Source organism: Coccomyxa subellipsoidea, assembly GCF_000258705.1.
Source record: "Coccomyxa subellipsoidea C-169, whole genome shotgun sequence".
NCBI lineage: Eukaryota > Viridiplantae > Chlorophyta > Trebouxiophyceae > Coccomyxaceae > Coccomyxa > Coccomyxa subellipsoidea.
The window spans coordinates 1,288,940-1,306,911 of NW_005178035.1; the positions used below are offsets into that span (position 1 = coordinate 1,288,940).

The 17,972-nt window shown below is 52.3% G+C and overlaps 4 protein-coding genes across 4 annotated transcripts; 2 read left to right on the plus strand and 2 right to left on the minus strand.

Annotated features, from left to right (window-relative positions):
- Nucleotides 1-1,077: 1,077 nt before the first annotated feature.
- On the minus strand, nt 1,078-1,666 carry COCSUDRAFT_15738 (putative light-induced protein; the record flags this gene model as incomplete). Its single annotated transcript, XM_005647690.1, has 3 exons — nt 1,078-1,221; nt 1,368-1,494; nt 1,581-1,666. 3 exons carry the CDS (start codon nt 1,664-1,666, stop codon nt 1,078-1,080), a joined length of 357 nt encoding a protein of 118 aa, XP_005647747.1.
- Nucleotides 1,667-2,229: 563 nt separating this feature from the next.
- Nucleotides 2,230-4,157, plus strand: COCSUDRAFT_33282 (hypothetical protein). Its single transcript, XM_005647691.1, has 5 exons — nt 2,230-2,463; nt 2,570-2,590; nt 2,761-2,909; nt 3,135-3,310; nt 3,658-4,157. The coding sequence occupies exons 1-5, from the start codon at nt 2,363-2,365 to the stop codon at nt 3,751-3,753; spliced, it is 543 nt and encodes a 180-aa protein (XP_005647748.1). The 5' UTR covers nt 2,230-2,362; the 3' UTR covers nt 3,754-4,157.
- A 2,497-nt stretch (nt 4,158-6,654) lies between these two features.
- On the plus strand, nt 6,655-7,578 carry COCSUDRAFT_15813 (hypothetical protein; the record flags this gene model as incomplete). Its single annotated transcript, XM_005647692.1, has 4 exons — nt 6,655-6,763; nt 6,860-6,996; nt 7,100-7,200; nt 7,311-7,578. 4 exons carry the CDS (start codon nt 6,655-6,657, stop codon nt 7,576-7,578), a joined length of 615 nt encoding a protein of 204 aa, XP_005647749.1.
- Nucleotides 7,579-12,554: 4,976 nt separating this feature from the next.
- Nucleotides 12,555-16,221, minus strand: COCSUDRAFT_15667 (amine oxidase; the record flags this gene model as incomplete). Its single annotated transcript, XM_005647693.1, has 9 exons — nt 12,555-12,895; nt 13,078-13,210; nt 13,394-13,561; nt 13,730-13,872; nt 14,183-14,366; nt 14,684-14,776; nt 15,263-15,523; nt 15,732-15,899; nt 16,165-16,221. Coding segments are annotated over 9 exons (1,548 nt in total), but the record flags the coding sequence as incomplete, so codon positions are not given.
- Between the last annotated feature and the right edge of the window lie 1,751 nt (nt 16,222-17,972).

Sequence of the window (17,972 nt, forward strand, 5' to 3'; positions counted from 1 at the left end):
TCCCCTGAGAGGTTTGGGTCCCGATCAGATCTCGATCTGCCTTTTATTGCGTGCTTTGGGTTTGTGCCCAGTGCATGCCCACGGACAGCCTTGCTGATTTTCTTATTTTCAAGGGTGGTTGAAGCGTCTGGCAGCTGACTTGCAGTCCCCTAAGATTTGAATGGCGCAGCCGCATGCCTCCGGACAGACAATCTTTTCATTTCTTTCATTGATTGACTCCTCGATGGCTGTGAGCCTCACTGAGTGCAACAAAGTCGTGCTTGTAGGCTTGTTCTAGATCGTTGCTGGCCCCAGCTGAACTGGAAACCACATGTTTCGTTACTCTGAAAAGAGACAATTTCATGGTGTAAACATTGTCCACTGAACCCACATTGGGGCCACAAACCTCACCATCGACACTCAAGGACCAGTAAGTAATATGAATGAAGGCGCGCAGAGCAATCCTATCTTGACACACACTTGCGGCGAGTGACTCGCCACATTTATGGACACTGCCTACGGAAGGTCTCCTAGTCAGTATACATTGAAGAGTCACTTGGCAAGCCCATATTGCCTATATTGCCAGCAATGGTTGCAGCCTACAGCACACACTCCTGTTTCCATGAACACTTGCAGTCTATGTAGCTACCCAAAGCCATAATGTGAAGCCTCAAGCGTGCACGGGGTAATGTGTGCTGCAGAGCTCGAGCCTGATGTGAAGCCTGGTAGTGATCAAGCTGGTGCAGTTAGAAGTGAGGCATTGAGACATGCACATGGCAGTAAGGTACATTACTAATTACAATTATGGATCTATTTAGGGCTCAGATATTCACTCGTTTCACATTACACATGGGTCTGCTGATGGGCTGCAGAATATGGTACATGCTGATGTAGCAGGAGACCCTGCGCTGTATTGAAAAGTTCATTGTTGCAGTCATACAGGACTACTATCTTCTCTCCCAATAACCGCCTTGCAGTCACTCGAGATTCTATCTTCTTCCCATCAACTCCTCATGCTGACCCAAGTCACTTACAGACACTGCAATGCTGTTGACTGTAGTTTTTCAGCTCAGGTTTGTGCGCTCTTCAGGTCAAGTATCAAGCTGTCTTGTCTCCTGTGCTGCTCGGCTCTGCAGCTGCCAACCCCGCTGGCTGCCCGTAGTCATGCCGGAGCTTCCGTCCAAGCTGGTAGAGGCCAGTCAAAGCCATGAAGAAATTCACAGACATCAGATTGTAGTTCACCTGCAAGAACAATAGCCTAATGAGCGCTGAAGATCTGTCAAAGACCTGATGAATGTGTTGGATTATCACTGCAAGCCTCAAAGTACACAGCACAGTCAAGCAAAGGAGCACTTAGCAAATTCACATCCCCAAAGGCAGGAGCGTACCGGATTGATCACAGTTGCAAAACGGGTCCAGATCACGCCAGTTGCAGTCACGGCACACTGCTGTGGGTATGATACCTGATCAGCTGGGCGCTTAAAGTCTGCCACATTTGCAATGCTAATGCCCCACCTGTGCAGCAGCAGTTGTTAAGACTTGACAAGGTCACTGACAGGAACACGAATCTTCAATCTATGCCTGTCAAAGAAAGATCTTACTTGAATGTGGGAGCCCAGAAGTGTATTGTCTTTGGACCAACTGGGCTGTTGATGAATTGCGCAGCACGAGAGGCAAAGGTTGCCATGCAGGCTGCTTATCTAGGTTGGCAGAGATAGGGCTGCCCTACATTGCAATAGAAGTGATGATCAGTTGACTATCACATTTAAGATACCCATCGATGCACACGATGCGAATGGAAAATGGGGAAATGGGGAGGAAATTCTCATCCATTCCAGCACTGCAAATCTTGCCACAATTTTAGGGCAGCTAGCAGGGTGATGTCTGGATAAGGATTAAATTGGTTCCTTCCGTATGTAGGATCGTTACTTATTCGCACCTTGCACAAATCAGCCGTTCCTGGGGCCCTCTATGATTCTGAGACGGTCTCTGTTGTGTGTTCCACCTAGCGATCTGACTTCACAAGAACAGGGTGCTGAGCATCGGCAGTGCTATTCGTCTCTACACTCCAGAATGCGCGTTCGCCAAATGTAGAACTTTAAGTGGAGCATCTTGAGTTCAGCATGCGGACAAAGCATTGGGCTTAGTAGATTACGTAACGCTGACTACAACCTCCTGCAGGTCGAAGGAGCCACGAGATGCTTTTGAGAACTCATCGACATTTCAAAGCGAAGTGGCCTCGATGCTGTTCAATTGGACTGATCATCGTAGCAATTGTTTACAAGTCTGCATGTAGCGAGAAAGGAGTCGTAGTTACGAGGACATGCCGCAGAAGCTGAGGTGCAAACAATAAGAGCAAAGCGGAATCGATTTGTTTTGAATTATGGTCATCCCATTGTGGGGTAAGATTGTAGCTTTGAGTCTAGCAAAGAAAGTCACCGTCCTCGTCATTGCGAAATTGTATGGATTCCCAAGGTTGTACAGGTAAGACCCTCTTCACACCTCTTTAGAAGCCCCAATTCCTTGTGTCAATTTCATTTTATCATCGTTAATATTTAAAGAAGTATGAACCTTTATGCTTGTGCCTCAGGAGATCCCAGAAGCTAGTGAGGTGAGTCACCATCTAGAAGCACCTTCCTCCAGGTTCTTTGAAACAGCAAGACGTGGCTATTGTGGCTTATCCTGTGCTTGTCATCTTAGTATAGCTCGTCTCCATGACGACCTCCTTCTGCGGCCATCTCTCGGAGATGGTCTGAATTTCCTAGCATCGTGGTTTCCTAGGTACCTGAACAAAGACTCCGAGCGGAGGCAATGGTGGTCAGGCTACGTACGCAGCACATTCCGCCTGCCAGAGCACGTGGTAAAGAGATGGCATGGCCAGCCTAGCACCGCTGGAAGTGCTTCTCTCCAAGCGCGCAGATCTGACACACGTACGCCATTTGCCCAAGCCATGCACAATCATTCAAGTCCGCGATCAAGGATATGTCTTGCACCATATATGCTGCTTCTGATCTTGCTGCTTCCAATCCTGCTACAACAGACGACTACAATGCACAATGTGTGCACATCAAGCAGAGCTTGATGCTGCGGCTAGCAGAGGGGTGCATATTAGAGGGAGAGCAAATTCTCCTGATTTCACAAGTGGGGATGTGCAGGATCAGCTGGAAAGCTGTACTCGTTCGCCAGTAGCCCCCTGGTGGCGGCATCGCGGCAGCAGGTGCAGCAGAAGCTGCAGGCGGGGCGCCTCAAGTGGCACAGCATGAAGCAACGGGGCTCGCTGGTGAAGCAGGCCAGCGTGCAGCATCTGCAGCGCGTCTCTGGCAGGATCCAGGTGCTGCCCCTTCCTGGATCTCCTTTTGGGATTGTGCACACTGTCAATTAACATTCTGCTGCGACTTGGCAGCAGAGATACTACTAGACGCTCTACTGCATCACTGCTGCCGTCATTTGCATGAGAACGTCTGGCTCACACTTGTTGTGGAATCTCCCCTGCATCATTTGCATTGCCTCTGCCTATATCATACTGCACAGCTTTGGAGAGTATAGAGCATAGATCAGGAGGCCATGCGTCAAAGTTATCCTGCAGACACCTGGTGTTGTCCTCCCTTCCGGTCAAGAATACGGCCGTAGTCTTGGGAGATTTAATATTCTGACCCCGTGTGTTGTGTGTGTTTGCAGTCGTGGGCAGCGCATACTCCTGCAGATGTGGCCACCATGCACTTTCTGCGCCAGGCGCGCCAGGCGTACAACTTTGTTCCTGCCATTTCCGCGTGAGGCCCACATGGTTACGCAATACCAGAGGATGCAATAGTGCAGAAAGCAGGCGGTTGGCTGCTGTGTCATGCTTGAGGAATGTTGTTGCGTTGCTGCTATTTGGTTATCTGAATTTTTTAAATACAGTAAAAGGGAGTAGTTTCTTGTGTGAGGACATGTGCAAGCTGCAAAGCTTCACTAGAATAGATGTTTAATGGTTGCATGGAGCACATGCACCTTTTGTACAATATATCTCTGTGACTTTTTAAGCTGAAGTCGCTGGAGAATGCATGTTTGATATGTCGTGCCAAGCGAGAAGGACACTCTGGACATTTTGACAAGGTCTGTTGTTGATCAAGATATTCAATGGTGGTACCGAATATGGTGCATCAAAGTAACGTGAAGACTGTAACTCACCTCTGAGGAAGTTTGCCACCGCTGCTCACTGGAGGCAATAGAGGGCCTGCCGGTGGGTCTTCAGTGAGTCTCCTCAGGTCCAGCAGGCTGGACCAGCACCCGCATAAGTGTTCAGCTGCTTGATGATTTGATAAGACACCGTGGCTCTGTGTGCACCACTCCCACACGGTTTGTGACAAGCATGCTATTCATCCGTATTGATTGTGGACTAATTGCGCAAGCTTGCCGGCACCAACATGGCATCATGCAGGCATGATGATGATGATGATGCCGCATGGTCACCACGGTGCCGGCAGTGCAGTGGCAATTGCAATAGCTGTGTAGACAAGCAGATCCCTAATCACTCAATTAAACCATGCTTATAGTAGCAGGGCAATTGTGCGGATCAGACAGTCAGATTGTCTTTGCTGAAGGTATGCATGTGACAGTCAGGACTCCCATTCGTCTCCTGTCAGGCAGCTGGGGGCAGCTTCCGGCCTTCGGGAAGCTGCAACCGCCCATTGATGATCAAGTCATTCCTGGGAGCTCAGGTAGAAGGATTCATTCCTACACTCCTTCAATTGCCTTTGGAAGAGTCACTGTCGATAATTACGTTCAGCTGCAAATGAAGATCTATCATCCAACCTTCTTTGGTTCACGCATCCACAATCCCTCTGTCCTCCCTGTGCCGTTAACAAGCTCTTCAAGAACAGCACCATCATATTTAGTACCTTTCTGTGGATATTTCACTGCTTGCAAATCAGGAACAAGAGCTCAATGGTTTTATGCAGCAGCAAGGGCAATTCCTGAACGAGGGTCACCTGAACCTGAACCTCACTGGGAATCACCTTTCGAGGCGTTGAAGGCAGCGGTGCGCCAATTGAAAGGTCTTGGTCGTTGCCACTGCGATCAATCATCACTCCACTCGAAACACTTAATGATTGATCAAGCGTTGTCCTGCAGGTTTCAGAGGGAAAGGCCACCCTTGCATACAGGGATGCAAATGAGGAAGATGAGGAGACCTGGGAAGATCTTCTTGAAATGGAGGAAAACGTTTGGGATCCCAATGTGGCACAAGGTGCGATTGCAACCTGCTTTCCCTGCTTGGCAAATTTACAGATTGCCTTGATGTCATACCTCTTTGTAAGTTGGTTGCCGGAACTGAGGATGTCTAAGTTTGCATTGCAGCTGACTTGCTAGAGGAGCTCCTAGAGCCTCCAAAGGGGACTGGCGCAGAGAGGCCTGCCAGCCAGGTGAGGCAACAGGCCTGCCCGCAAAATGCACCCTATTCCATTCCAGAAAATTTGAGAGATGCAGGGGGATCAAGCGCGAGAGGTGACGTGTTGGCTGTCTGCAGGATGTGCCCAGCGTCACAATGGCGACCATGCAAGAGTTGGTGGATGCTGGTGCAGAGACTGTCTGCATGCTGGATGTCAGCCCTTCTGAAAGCAGGTACCTCGACATTTTCTGAACATGCCAAGCATCACGCATGCGATGCCTTAACATGCCATGCATCACGCATGCGATGCATTTTGGCACGAAGGTCGCCCAAGCTATGTAGATTAGTCGGGGATCTGGGTGTTGCTCCACACTTGAAATCAGCTTCGTTTCAGAATTTAAAGCTGCGGGGGGAGCAGGTCCAATAGAACCACGAGACCCAGTGGAGTGAGAGTGGTGCACATTCCACTAGAATCATTGCGTGCAGAGACAGCAGAGCAATTCAGGGCGTTCAAGCATGTTGTGATTGTGTCCTCCGCTGCTGGAGCGGGCTCGGGCTTGGTGGGGGAGCCAGGACTGAATGCAGCCAGGAGGTGCTGGCAAGCCTGCGTTCGTCTGCGCAGAGTCTATGGGCTTGAACAGGCCGCAATATTGGATGTTTTGGAACCATCACAATAGGGAAATAGGTGAAGCATTGTGAAGCCCACACCATCTGGACTTGAAGGAAGGAAGATTACATCACTCCAGCCGCCTAGGGCTGATTGGATGAACTGGCAGCATCCAAATAATCAAAACAATCCATCACAAAATGTGCAACACCAACAATGTCCAACTGCCACATGAATTTCCTTGAGTGTGATTGGGTCATGCCCATGCATTAATGCCCCTAGACCCTGCGCTATTTTGTCGACGCCCCGTAGCTTCTTGGTTGTTGCAATTTGAGCAAAACGGAAGCCGCTCCTGCACTTCGTAGCGCTGTGACAGGCATTCAAGAGCTCTCAGTGTCAGCTACTGTGCCTAAGGTGTAGTGTGCGGACTAGTTTGCTGGTGGCATCTCGTGATAGAAAGTACACCAGTGCTCTTGTATCGTTCTGTGTCTGGAGGACGTCTGCAAAAATAAGTAATGTCTGAATAGCCTCAATGATGTAATGTGCTTTTATCGCCTATGGAGTACGTTGTCTGGTAAAGCGATCTTAACATCCACATCCTGCTCTTAGAAAACGTATGGGGTATCAGCCACAGTAGCGGAGGGTATTGATATTCTCAATATTAGGCATCTCATTAGCACCCGACGGTGTTCATCTGCACATGTTTTACGGGGCTAGCGTCTGGGATCCCTGGCTGATCATAGCACAGATAGTCACAGTACAGTGCCTGTACTACCTCAGCTTTGGGCTCTTGCTCTACCTGCTGCTAGGTGAGCCTCTTCTCTGTTCATACTGGGCTCAAGCGTTAGCAGGTGATAGATGCATTTTGCGTGGTGTTGACAACATCAGATTCCCTGTTGTTGCAGGCCCATACGTGACACACCTTTCATTCCAACATGTCTTCGATGATGCCAGTATGGAGTTGCACTCCTTCACTGGTTGGATGGTGATTCTCACGAATGTCATAAACTCCTTGGCAGCAGCCCTCAGCCTCATGTTTGTGGTAAGCCTCACCCGTGTGCCTCTATTAACCAATTCTTTCGCTGATTGTCTAATTGAAGACTGAGCCTGCGTCTCCTAGTGCTTGAAGACTGTCTTGTTTACAGGTGGAGAGGGCAAAGAAGTGCTTGGACTTTGCAGCGACGTGCTACCTGTTGCACCTGGCGTTTGTGTCCATAGTGGGAGGGTTCCCCACCACAGTCACATGGTGAGGCTGACCTGCTGTGGCATCAGCTCTGACAGCTTTCATCCAGCAAAATCTGGCTTCAAATGGAGTGCAAGTTGTCTAGGATGCTTCAGGTGATGGCATGCATGCAGGTGGGCGGTCAATATCCTGTCGATGACGATTGCTGCGCTCCTTGGCGAGTGGCTGTGTGTCAGACGGGAGCTGCAGGACATACCCATAGGTGCGCCATCTCTTTTGCTCTCACATGACCATGTGCATTTGTTGAATATCAGAAGGAGGACCCAAGCTGGAGCCCACCTCACAAGGCTGGTTGAGCTGGCAAGGCAACGGGTTCTTATCCAAACTAAAGAGATATTAGATGCCAGAAGTATATTTCAAGATATCAATGAAATCATCTGAGCACTCTGCTCTCCAGCCAGCACACGAGAAGATCGAGAAGCTCTACACCCTCGTTGATTTAAGTGAAGTAAAGAAAAGGTGATGCTGCGCATGTTGAAGTGGGAGCGTGCATGCGTGCAGGCAGCATAACGCGGCGCTTTTCGGGCACAAGAGAGGCGTTCAAGTCGCCCACCTCTGTGGCAGCCATCACTGGCGCCTTATTTGGCCGCGCCTCCAACACTGGGGCAGCCGCCGTGCAGCTGCCGTCCAGCCGCTCCCTCAGACCCATCCCTGAGGACCAAGTGTAGCAGCGCCGGTTCTGGCGCTAACAATGTTTGTCTCAGTTCAGCAGGCACGCTTGTATTATGAAAAGTTGTGTTTGCGACTTCAAATGGAAGCTCAACTAATCGTCAGTTGAGCAAGCGCAGCAGTATTCTATTGCTGTGGTGCGCTGGGAAACTATTCCTTGTGTGTAGTGTACTTCCAAAAAGAAAGGCTCCTTGCTCTAGAATGTTTGCTGACATTCTTATGGCTTGACTATGAGGGATACCATCAATATGTTCCTGAAGAGAGGTGTAGAAATAATTTTGTGAATGTATTGTTTTGGGATCATTATGGTGTGGAATGTTGGCTGTACCTTCGAGGTTCTTTGGATTGAAATAGTTGTGGATCGTGGGAGCAAGACAAAGAAGCGCCAAATTGAGGAAGGACCCCCGCATCGAGCATGCTAGGTAATCTAGCATGCACTGCTATTCGACAGACTGAGGCAGTCTCGTGTCGGCAAGACAGTATTTGACAAAGAGCCTCCCAAGTTGGCATGTGAGTGGGCAATACGCCGTCACCAAACAAACATCTCTCAAGCCTTGAGCGTGCAATTGTAACTTTAGAAGAAGCTGAGTACACATGTCCTTTACACGGGCCTGATCTGTTATTTGCATGGTCCTCACAATCCTGAGTAGTGTGTGGGGGCCAATAGTGCAGAGCAGATTCTCAAATGCAGGGCAAATCCGTGAAACATATCGATAGCCCAGAGCATCCCTTTGCTCTGGGGTATCGATACCCCAGAGCACTTGACAAATACCTGGTGACCACAGTGACCAGAACATTGAGCAAAGCGTGCACACGCACTGATTAGAAGAAACTCAGCTACGCATGGAGACACCTTGATCACGCGCTATCTTTGCGGAGCTGCACATACTTCTCTATGAGGACCTCGATCTTGGGCTTGCGCTTGCTGGACAGGAAATGATCGCCCCCCTTTGCATTGGCCATCTCCAGAGTCTTGTTGATCGACTTCTGCATGATCCACTTGTAGTCCTCCCTGCTGATGGTCTTGTCTGCATACATCGGCTTCAGGAAGTCTGCCACAAACTTCTCCACCTCCTTTCTCACCTGCAGCACAACCACCTTGCAACTTTGATCCGTTGTCCTTTCACTTCATAAGGCGAAGGGGACTATTGGTGCAGCACACAGGTCACAAGTGTCCTGGCATGCTCAACTAGCGCAGCAGAATGCCAATCCGGTGCTCAACAATTTAGAGAAAGAGAGATGCAGACATCGACGCAGATACTTGAGAACAGGCTGCACCTGCAAAGAATGTGTCATGCAGCAACATTTGATGTCAATGATTGCAAAGCTAGAGAGTGTGCAGTGTGCAGTGGAGCTTAGCAGGCCAAGGTTGCAGGCAAGCACACCTTGGGGTTGGCCTTGTGAGCGTGGTTGCTGCCAGAAGAATGCTCCTTGGAATGAGGCTTGTGGGGTGTGCCGCCTGAGCCGGAGGCATCGCACTCGTTCTCTGCCTCCGCCAGTGCCTCCTCAGCCCTGCGCACATCCCACCCCCGTAAATCTCCACTGACCGCCGACCGACACACATCCCAACAGCTGCCCATTTTCTGCTCAAATTCCCTGCGCGCTGCAATATTGCAGACATCAGGAGTACCAGAACTCCACCACCTAACGGGTATCGGTCATGCCATGGGCCACGCTGTGGGCTCACAGAGCACTCAAGGCAGTACGACTTAAGTATCCCATTGTTTCCTTGTCCGCAGCACTTATCAGATACTGGACCCCCTGGCAGGTTAGAGCTTGGGGGAATTGAGGGGGTGGAAAAGCCTCTGCGCTACAGATGACTGACGGATTGGTGTAATTATGATGCAATACTGGTGAAATGGGCCCGCACCGAGCGCGGCGGCGCGCCAGCTTCTCCTCGCGGTTGCGGCCGGAGCGTTTGCTGCGACCGCCCTCCCCGAAGGCCAGGATGGCCGGCATTTCCGCGGCTGTCTCGCGCGCCTTGCGCATCTCCTCCTCCAGCTCAGCGCGCTTGGCCGCCAGCGCCTTCGCCTCCTCCTCGGCCTGGCATAAAATAAGCAGATTTTTTTTAGCCTGGGCCTTCTTGAGATATAGCCGGTGAAACCCTATTTGGGAGCTGCATACTTACGAGCACATCGCAACAGCTCAATTTTCAACGCAACCATGTAATTCTCTAACTTAGGAGGACTTCCTTGATCACCATTCCAGACGGGGGATCTTGGTCTCACCCGCTGTGCAGCAGCCAGCTTTTCCAGCAGGTCAGGGTCCATCATTTCGGCGGCGTCCTCCTCAGAGCCCGGCGTGGCCGGCCGCTCCTCGGCGCTCGGCCGGCCAGCGCCGTTCTGCGCGGCCTTTGCGGCGGCGGCCGGCTTTGGCGGCGCCGGCGGCCGCGCCGGTTTCCCGGCCCAGCGCGCCTGCAGCGCCGCGGCCGCCTCGCGCAAGATGCGGTTCGGGTGGGAGGCAACGCGGTCGGAGATCGTGCCCGCGATGCCAGATGACTTGATCGTGTCCGCGCGCACCGGCATCTTCATCAGCACCTGCCCCGGCAAACCATAGTTTTCTTCACTTCAATCCATTCACAGCTGCCTTACAAGAGGACAACGCTGTGCTGTCTTCCGGCTTAATCAAGGCAATGTATGGCGTTGGGCAAGCCCACCTTCTTCTCAGCTTGTGGCATAAGCAAACCAGTGCAGGGGCAATGACGCACCAGAAACAATTCTGAAGGAGCGAGGAGGGAGAGCGCGAGGTCTGAGGCAGTAAGCTGTCAGGGTCACACCTTGAGGGCGAGCTCCAGGACGTGGAAGGCGCGAACGTCAAGCACGAGCTGCAGCAGCCACAGGTCGAGGGCGCGCAGGCACGCGATGTCCCCGGCCAGCGCGGACAGCGTGTCAGCACTGGCTCCCAGCAGCGCCCGCAGCATTGCCGCGCGCGCCTCTGTGTCCACCGCCTCGCTCAGCTTGGCACGCAGCTGCTCCAAGTCACCTGCGCGCGCAAGCACCGTCAGCACATTTCACAGTGTCTTCATATTAGAGCAGGAACCCCATTAAAGTGCAATTTATCTAGAATATTTGTACATGAAATCTAGCACTTTGAAGGGAATGTCCCTGGCTGGAATGTCGTTTCAGTGGAAGGAATACCTTGCCTGAGCCTGATGTGATCCCATGCATGCATGTGTGCAGGGCATTTAAGAGAGAGAGCAGGTCAATGTCCGCTGAAAAGAGGATGACTCTGCTTGCAGAGGAGCATGCCCACTGTACAATGAACGTGGTGGGTGCGTCGAATCAAATACTGTGTTCTCACAGCGTGAGTGCGCATCATGCGTATGCAGCCTAAAAGTATGAGATATGATATTTGTCGTTATAAATTAAAAACACCCCACTAAAGCGCACCCATGCCGGCTGAGATGAGGACGCGGATGATGGCCTTGGTTTCTTCGCGCTGCACTTCGCGCCGGGCCATCTCGGCCGCGCGCTCCTCCCGGCTCATCGGCAACTCCGGCTCCCGCGCCGCATCCCGCGCGCGCCGCTTCTTCGCCTGAGCACATCCACTAAAGGAGCTCAGCTGCATGCTACAGTGCCGTCCTCTGCTGTCATGTGCATGGGAAAATCTTGATGGCAAAGCAGGAAGCCGCTGCAATACGCCCGTGAATATGCCGGTCAGTGGTCTGGCCCCGTGGACTGCCCTGCTTGGCAGTTCTGAACGCTGCAACCATCGCTCATGAGATCTCCAATGATACTCTGACAGGATGCGAGTCCTTTCTCACAGAAATGCACACTGACACAGCACTCTTGGTGAAATGCTCTGCAGCACAGAATCCCTGAGCCAATTCGACACACATGATGCCTGGGTCCCTGAAACGTTATCTAGCTACTCTAGAGACCCCTTTCCGTGCAGCAGCACAGGACAGAAAGACTTCTAGGAATCACCTCGACTGGCGAGGCAGGCTCATCTTCATCATCCTCTTCGGCTGCTGCGGCGCGGCGCTTCTTCGCCTTTGCCTTCTTGGGCTTCTTTGCACGGCCCTCATCACTGTCGTACTCCAGAAAGTCCTCTTCCTCGTCCGCCTCCTGCAGAAAAACTTCCTTGTCAGCGCTCATGTCAAAGCTCCTCACATGCAGAAGTAGAAGCAGTGATACCTAAAAGCTCGTTCCCAACTACTTCATACAAAGGTGCCACAGAGCCACTGCAAAATATCTTGTCAGAGGCAATGGAACAACCTCGCTGTTGCAGCGGCATTGTAAAAAGCACTGTAACAGTGGTAACAGTATGACTGTGACAGTGGCCTTGTAAGAGTCCCTATGTAACAATAGCATTGTTATAGTGCCACTGTACCACTGTAACATAACAACAGCAGCCTCGTAACAAGATCACCATTGAAAACCAAGACGGCAGCACCAAGCACAACTTAAACCACAGGCATGCCTCGCCAGAACCATCCACTGCCAAATCAGACAGGTAAGAGAGGAAAACAGCTCACCCTGCTGGCGCGGCGCTTGGCGGCAGCCACACTGTCGACCTGTGCTGCGGCGGTGTCAGCAGCCGCATCGTTATCTCCTGTCAGCAGGTGAAGCGCGCGCACCGCCTGTGACAGATAATTTGCCAACACTCGAATTGCACTCCTTGCTCTCGCAGAATCATGATGTGAGGACAATGTTCGACAAGATATCATGGCCATTCTGGACATGTAGTCATTGCAGGCGACATTTTGCAAGCTTCCCAGTGCAATAGGGAGGGCGCCAATTATGACGACAGGCCATTGACAATCTGCAGGAGCAGTACCAGAGGCTCATAATAATCATTGAAGGGATCCCCAAGCATGCCACGGATGCATGCTTCCATGATGCTAAGAGACAATAGTCAAAGGAAGGGTGGCCCACCTCGCGCATGCCGGTAAGCATGGCCCCTCCGACAGTGTCCGGGTGCTCCTTGCAGGTGTGCTCCCCTGCCCACAGCAGCCGCCGCCGCACGGGCGCCGCCAGCGCATCGTATGTCTTGGCGCTCGAGCCGACAGCAACGTACGAGTAGGAGCCTGCCCCATTCACAGCCAATACAGGACGCCAGAGCATCTTAGACGAGCTTCCAGAGGTGCCAATAGGGGCATTGATTAAAGCCAGGGCATGATGTAAGACGATTTCAGAGGATTATGCACGGGGGTCCTGTGCTTCTCAATGCATCTGCATTGCAGGTGAAGGCTGAGTATCCGGAACGCACCCCTTGCATATATGTCGCTGCCCCACTTGGTGGCCAGGGAACACACAGGCACAGGAATTTTCTCGCCATACAGCCTCCCCAGAACCTCCATAGCTGCAGCCGCCATCTCTTCGTCCGACATTTCCTCGGACTCCTGGAAGCGCAAGATACCTTACATTGCCATGTAATGCAGATCATATCACGTAACGCATACCCTACCATTTGTGAGCACAAAGGTGTAGTGCCTGAGGACTCTTCGTTTGTGGTCAAACTGACAAAGGCAGAAGGACAGCAATTTGGGACGAATTGTGGGCACAGAGTGAGGTGGGGTGCTCACATAGGCTGCCTTGCCGGACACGAGGGCCACCAGGATGGGCTTGCCAATCATGGGCTGCAGGTTCCAGAACATGAAGCAGCGGCCGCGGCCGCTAGGGCCCCCCGGCACGGCAGCGCCAAAGAAATCGGTGGAGTTCTCCCAGAAAGCATGGGGGAACTCCAGAAACACCTGCACCCGCAGCTCTGTAAGTCACGCAAAGCAGCAAGCTTTTGCTCCAGATCCGCACACAATTTTCACGATGGGGTCAATTGATGCAACACACAAGATTGGGATGTCTCACTGTTTTTTATGAAAAACAGTTAAATGCAGGGATGAGATCTCTGGCAGGCAATTTACCTTGTTGAGGTCACCAAAGCCAAGCTTGGTCACAGCCTCGGCCTTCCAAGGTGGCAGGGACGGGTCAAAGGTGACGTCACCAGCTTTCAGGCAGCCGAGAGGCACTGTAACGATGACCGCTGCACCCTTAAACACCTCCCCTGCTCCCACAGCCAAGCGTCAGACCCAAGCAATGTTACTTCAATGCGTCTGTTACAAGCAGAAGCATGAATCCCAGAATGGTCAAAGTTACATTCATGCCCCCAAGCCAAGAGTCCTCAGACAGGGGTAATTCCCACGCTTTGAGCCGTAGCAGGATTGTATAGCAAATACTTTCTGCCCTCAGATATTGTGTGCTTCGCGAACAACGGCGGCACCACCATTCATGCAGATGTTTATACAGCTGGCAAACACCTGGCATTGATCACAGCAAGCCTGGATCTCGTGCAGGAGCTTGCAGCTAGGGAAAGGCACCTGAGGCGGTAGTCACTGTGACGCCATCGGACGTGTCAGAGACGGATGAGACAGGGGATGACAGGCGGACATCCAGCCGCTCTGCCAGAGCCTTCAGAATGGGGTCATAGCCCCCAATGACCATGCAGTGCTGCCCCCCAAAGCCGCCATACTCCTCGTCCTGGTTCCAGTGCACCAAAGACACCTGCACCCGCCATAATACTGTGTGAGCTCCCATACAGTAACAATGTGACAGGAGATGTTCCTGTGAATTCTGAGGACGGAAAGAATTGATGTGGTAAAATTTAGGAGCAAAAACTGAGCAGGTCCACCTGAATTTGGTGGCCTGTTCTATATACTGCATGCATGCTGACAGCAGTAAAAAAGACATCGAGGCAAACACATGCACCTTCCAAATTACTGGGGTTTTTGAGCAGACTGTCTGTCTTTGAAGCTACAAATTGCTTTTCACAGTGCACAGCAACCGAGAAATCTGCAATGTGCACACAAGGGCAACCCCACCTGATCCAGTGAGGCGCTGCAGCCATACTCCAGATTTGACCAGTGCCAGTTCAGCAGTCGCTGCTGCGCCTCATCCAGGCTGGCTGGCAGAGGCTGCTCTTCCGGGTCCTCAACCTGTGCACTCTCCTCTGCTTTGGCCTCCACACCGCTGCCAGGCTCTGCAGGGGATTCTCCATCCGAGCCCTGACCGGCTGTGCTCCCCGCTTCTGGCTTGACATCTGCGGAACTGCTGGGTGTTCCATCTGCTGTGCCAGCTGCGGTGGCGGCTTTGTCGACTGCGTCTCCTGCTTCTAAAACTTTCTCGCCTGACGCCTGCACTGGTCTTTTGCTGTCCTCTTCACTGTTGTGTGAGTGCTGCTCCCCCTTGTCCGCATCCCCACTGCCATTTGCTTCTGCCATGTCCACATCACCACCTCCAGTTGCTGCCTCCGCCCCTGCTGCTGCGCCATCTGACTGAGCCTCTCCCTTACCATCACCAGTGGCTGCCGCAGTGTCCGCCGCAGTCTCTGCTGCCGATGTTCCTGCAGCTACAGCCGTGTGTGCCGCTGCTGCGTCTGCACGTGCCGGGGCCTCGGCCACCGCTGCTGCACTCTCTGCCGGGGCTCCGGCGTTCGCCATGTCGGGGTCAGCGGCGGCCGCGGCGGAAAAGCGGTTTGCAAATGCGCGTTCCAGGGCCGCGCCGAGAGACTCGGCCTCGGTGGCAGCCTCGCCCAGAGAGTCGACCCTTTCGCGCGCGTCGTCCAGCAGAGTATCACGCACCCGGTCAACCAGGCTGTCAAGTGCATCTGGCACTCTCTGCCCAGTCAGCCCGTCGTAGATTGGCAGCAGATGCTGCCGGATCTCGTACAGCTTCAGTCCCAGCTGCCTGCCAGCGCAAACACCAGTCACCAGTCAGAATTACTTTCTATCTTTATTCCTATCGAATTTGCACGTTGTACAAAGTTGGAGTCACTTCAAGCTTGTTGAGAGTCAAAGACGACGGAAAGGCCAGCCGGGTGTGTGTCACAAGCAAGCAAAAGGGGAAATGGAGCGCTGCATGCCTGGCGACAAGAGTGGAAGGGTCGGGTCGCGTTCCCCTGGCGACCACAGTGGCGGTGCCTGTGATGATGGATGCTCCCAGATCAACCGGCGCGCTGAAACCGCCGTCGCTGTAGCTGTGCACCCGTCCGCCCACTCTGTCTCGCGCCTCCAACACCACTGTCTCTACGCCACACCTCTGCAGGGTCCCACCAACACAGTTAGGAGAGCGCTAAACTGAGACAATGAGTCTGCAGACATGAATGGTTTCTAATCGGTAGCACGGGCCCCCTTTTGCACCGTCAGGATGCGGGTGTGTCGAATAAGGCATGTGATGATCATCCCAGGATGCAGCGGATTGACAGCTGTCAAGACATGTTTATAGGTTCAGCATGCCAAATTGCACAAGCAGGCACATGAGTTCTGCGAATACAAGGGATGTTGCCCTGCAGGCTGAGAGGCACCTTCAGGTGGAGAGCAGCAGCCAGGCCGGCGGGTCCTGCCCCCACAACAATGACCTTCCCGGGCTTGGCCTTGGCTTTCTTCTTAGCCTTCTTTGATGGGGGCCCAAGGTTGCCGTCCAGAAACTCATTCACCTGCACAGCCAGCCTGCCATCAAATGTTGCACATTTTTTACAAGAGCTACAACAGCTGAGTGCAAAACGAGGAGTGGCAAGATGAACAATATTGAAGCCGGTGCAGACCTGCTCCCTGATGAAAGCCTTGCGTCCGCCCAGTTCCACGCCCAGTTGCTCCTCCAGCTGCTTCCTGATCTGCTTCTCAGTCACCACCTACAAGCAATCTTCTTTTTTCAAAATTCCCTCCCCAGCAAAGCATGGCACAGCTCCTGTAGCTCTAAAGTGCATGCTAGCCAGATAAGAGACCTGGTGGACCATGCACTAATGTCCAGCAGAGAACAGATGCAGAAGTGAAAGGATCCAGAAAAGCTGACGCACATCTATGTCCACAGTTTTGAGGACTTTGTAGAGTGCCCCCTTGAGCTCCTCATCAGACACGCCCTCCTCAACCGGCTGCTCCTCTGCAGCAGGCTCCCCTTGTGGCACACCGATGTTAATGCAGCCCTGCTCCTGCAGAAACTTGTGAGCTTCTGCCACAATGACCTCCATGCCATCCTCGGCCGCGCCTGCATGTAAAAAATACTCTCACATTCAACTTCTCCAGCTACCTTCAGTAGATTTGTAGTTGGTCTCGAGTGTGTTTCCAGGCAATGACATTCTGCCTGGGCTTTGGGAATGCCACAGGGCCACAAGCATGTGATGCAAGCAAGATTCGAGCAGGAAGCTCACCTGTGCAGGCCTCGGCTGTCAAGAACTGCGTCACATCCTCGTCCCATTTTTGCAGGATCAGATTCCTGCAGCAGCAGGCGGGACGTGTCGGGGGTATTAAGATAACAGCCGCAGCTTTTGCTTTCCAGGACACAGCAAACTGTGCAGGCAATCAAGATGTGGGACACAACAATACCCGTGGGAATTCTCCAACTGAACAGCAGCTCACCTAGCATTCAAGTAATCTGTCTGGCGCGCTGCAAAGCGGAGCAGCTCTGCCTTGGTCATGACTCCAGGCCGCAGGCCAGCACCAACTGTGGCAGCTGCAGCCGGCTGATGCTGATCCTCTGTGCTGAGGGACGCCTGCGAGCGCCTTGGCCTGAAGGATGCTCTGGCGCGCAGGCCGTAAGTCATCCCAGCTTGGACCACCATCTCCCTGAGATGTCCTTCTGTCTACACTGCTCTCTGCTTCTGAACTGACCCTGCACCTGCAAAATATGACAAATGTATATTTTATGGATCCACACTCAATCTGATGTATATCACAGCCTAAGGTAAAGGTTCAGATGAAGGCATCGAACCAACCTACAAATTACACAAGGACTGACAGACACTGCAATTCACAGCCTGGAGATAAACACATAATGAAGCACTCTTTTGTGATGCTTGACTTTTTTTGCTTCAGTCAGAACCGCAGATCTATTGCCAAGGCTTGCATGTCATGCAGGCAGGCACAAGATACCTTGTGACAAGCAGGTGTTTGATATTGGTGTTTGTGTAGCTCGTACTTTTTGGAATCTCTATTAAGAGAGCTTTCAAGAACAGCGTGCGAACCCCGAGGCAAAAATGTCGTGGTAGAGGAGTAGATACCCTGCTAGCACTGACGAAAGCCTCTATATATATACAGGTTCTAGTGCGTAGAGATGATAAAGGTTTCAATGCTGAATGCGTATGGCAATGCCTTCAAGTTTGCAATGCTCGTAAAG

Coding starts and splice junctions, on each gene's coding strand:
- COCSUDRAFT_33282 (XM_005647691.1), top strand. CDS start 2,363: ATGGTCATCCCATTGTGGGGTAAGATTGTAGCTTTGAGTCTAGCAAAG. Junction 2,464..2,569: donor GGATTCCCAAGGTTGTACAG/GTAAGACCCTCT, acceptor CTTGTGCCTCAG/GAGATCCCAGAAGCTAGTGA. Junction 3,311..3,657: donor GCGTCTCTGGCAGGATCCAG/GTGCTGCCCCTT, acceptor GTGTGTTTGCAG/TCGTGGGCAGCGCATACTCC.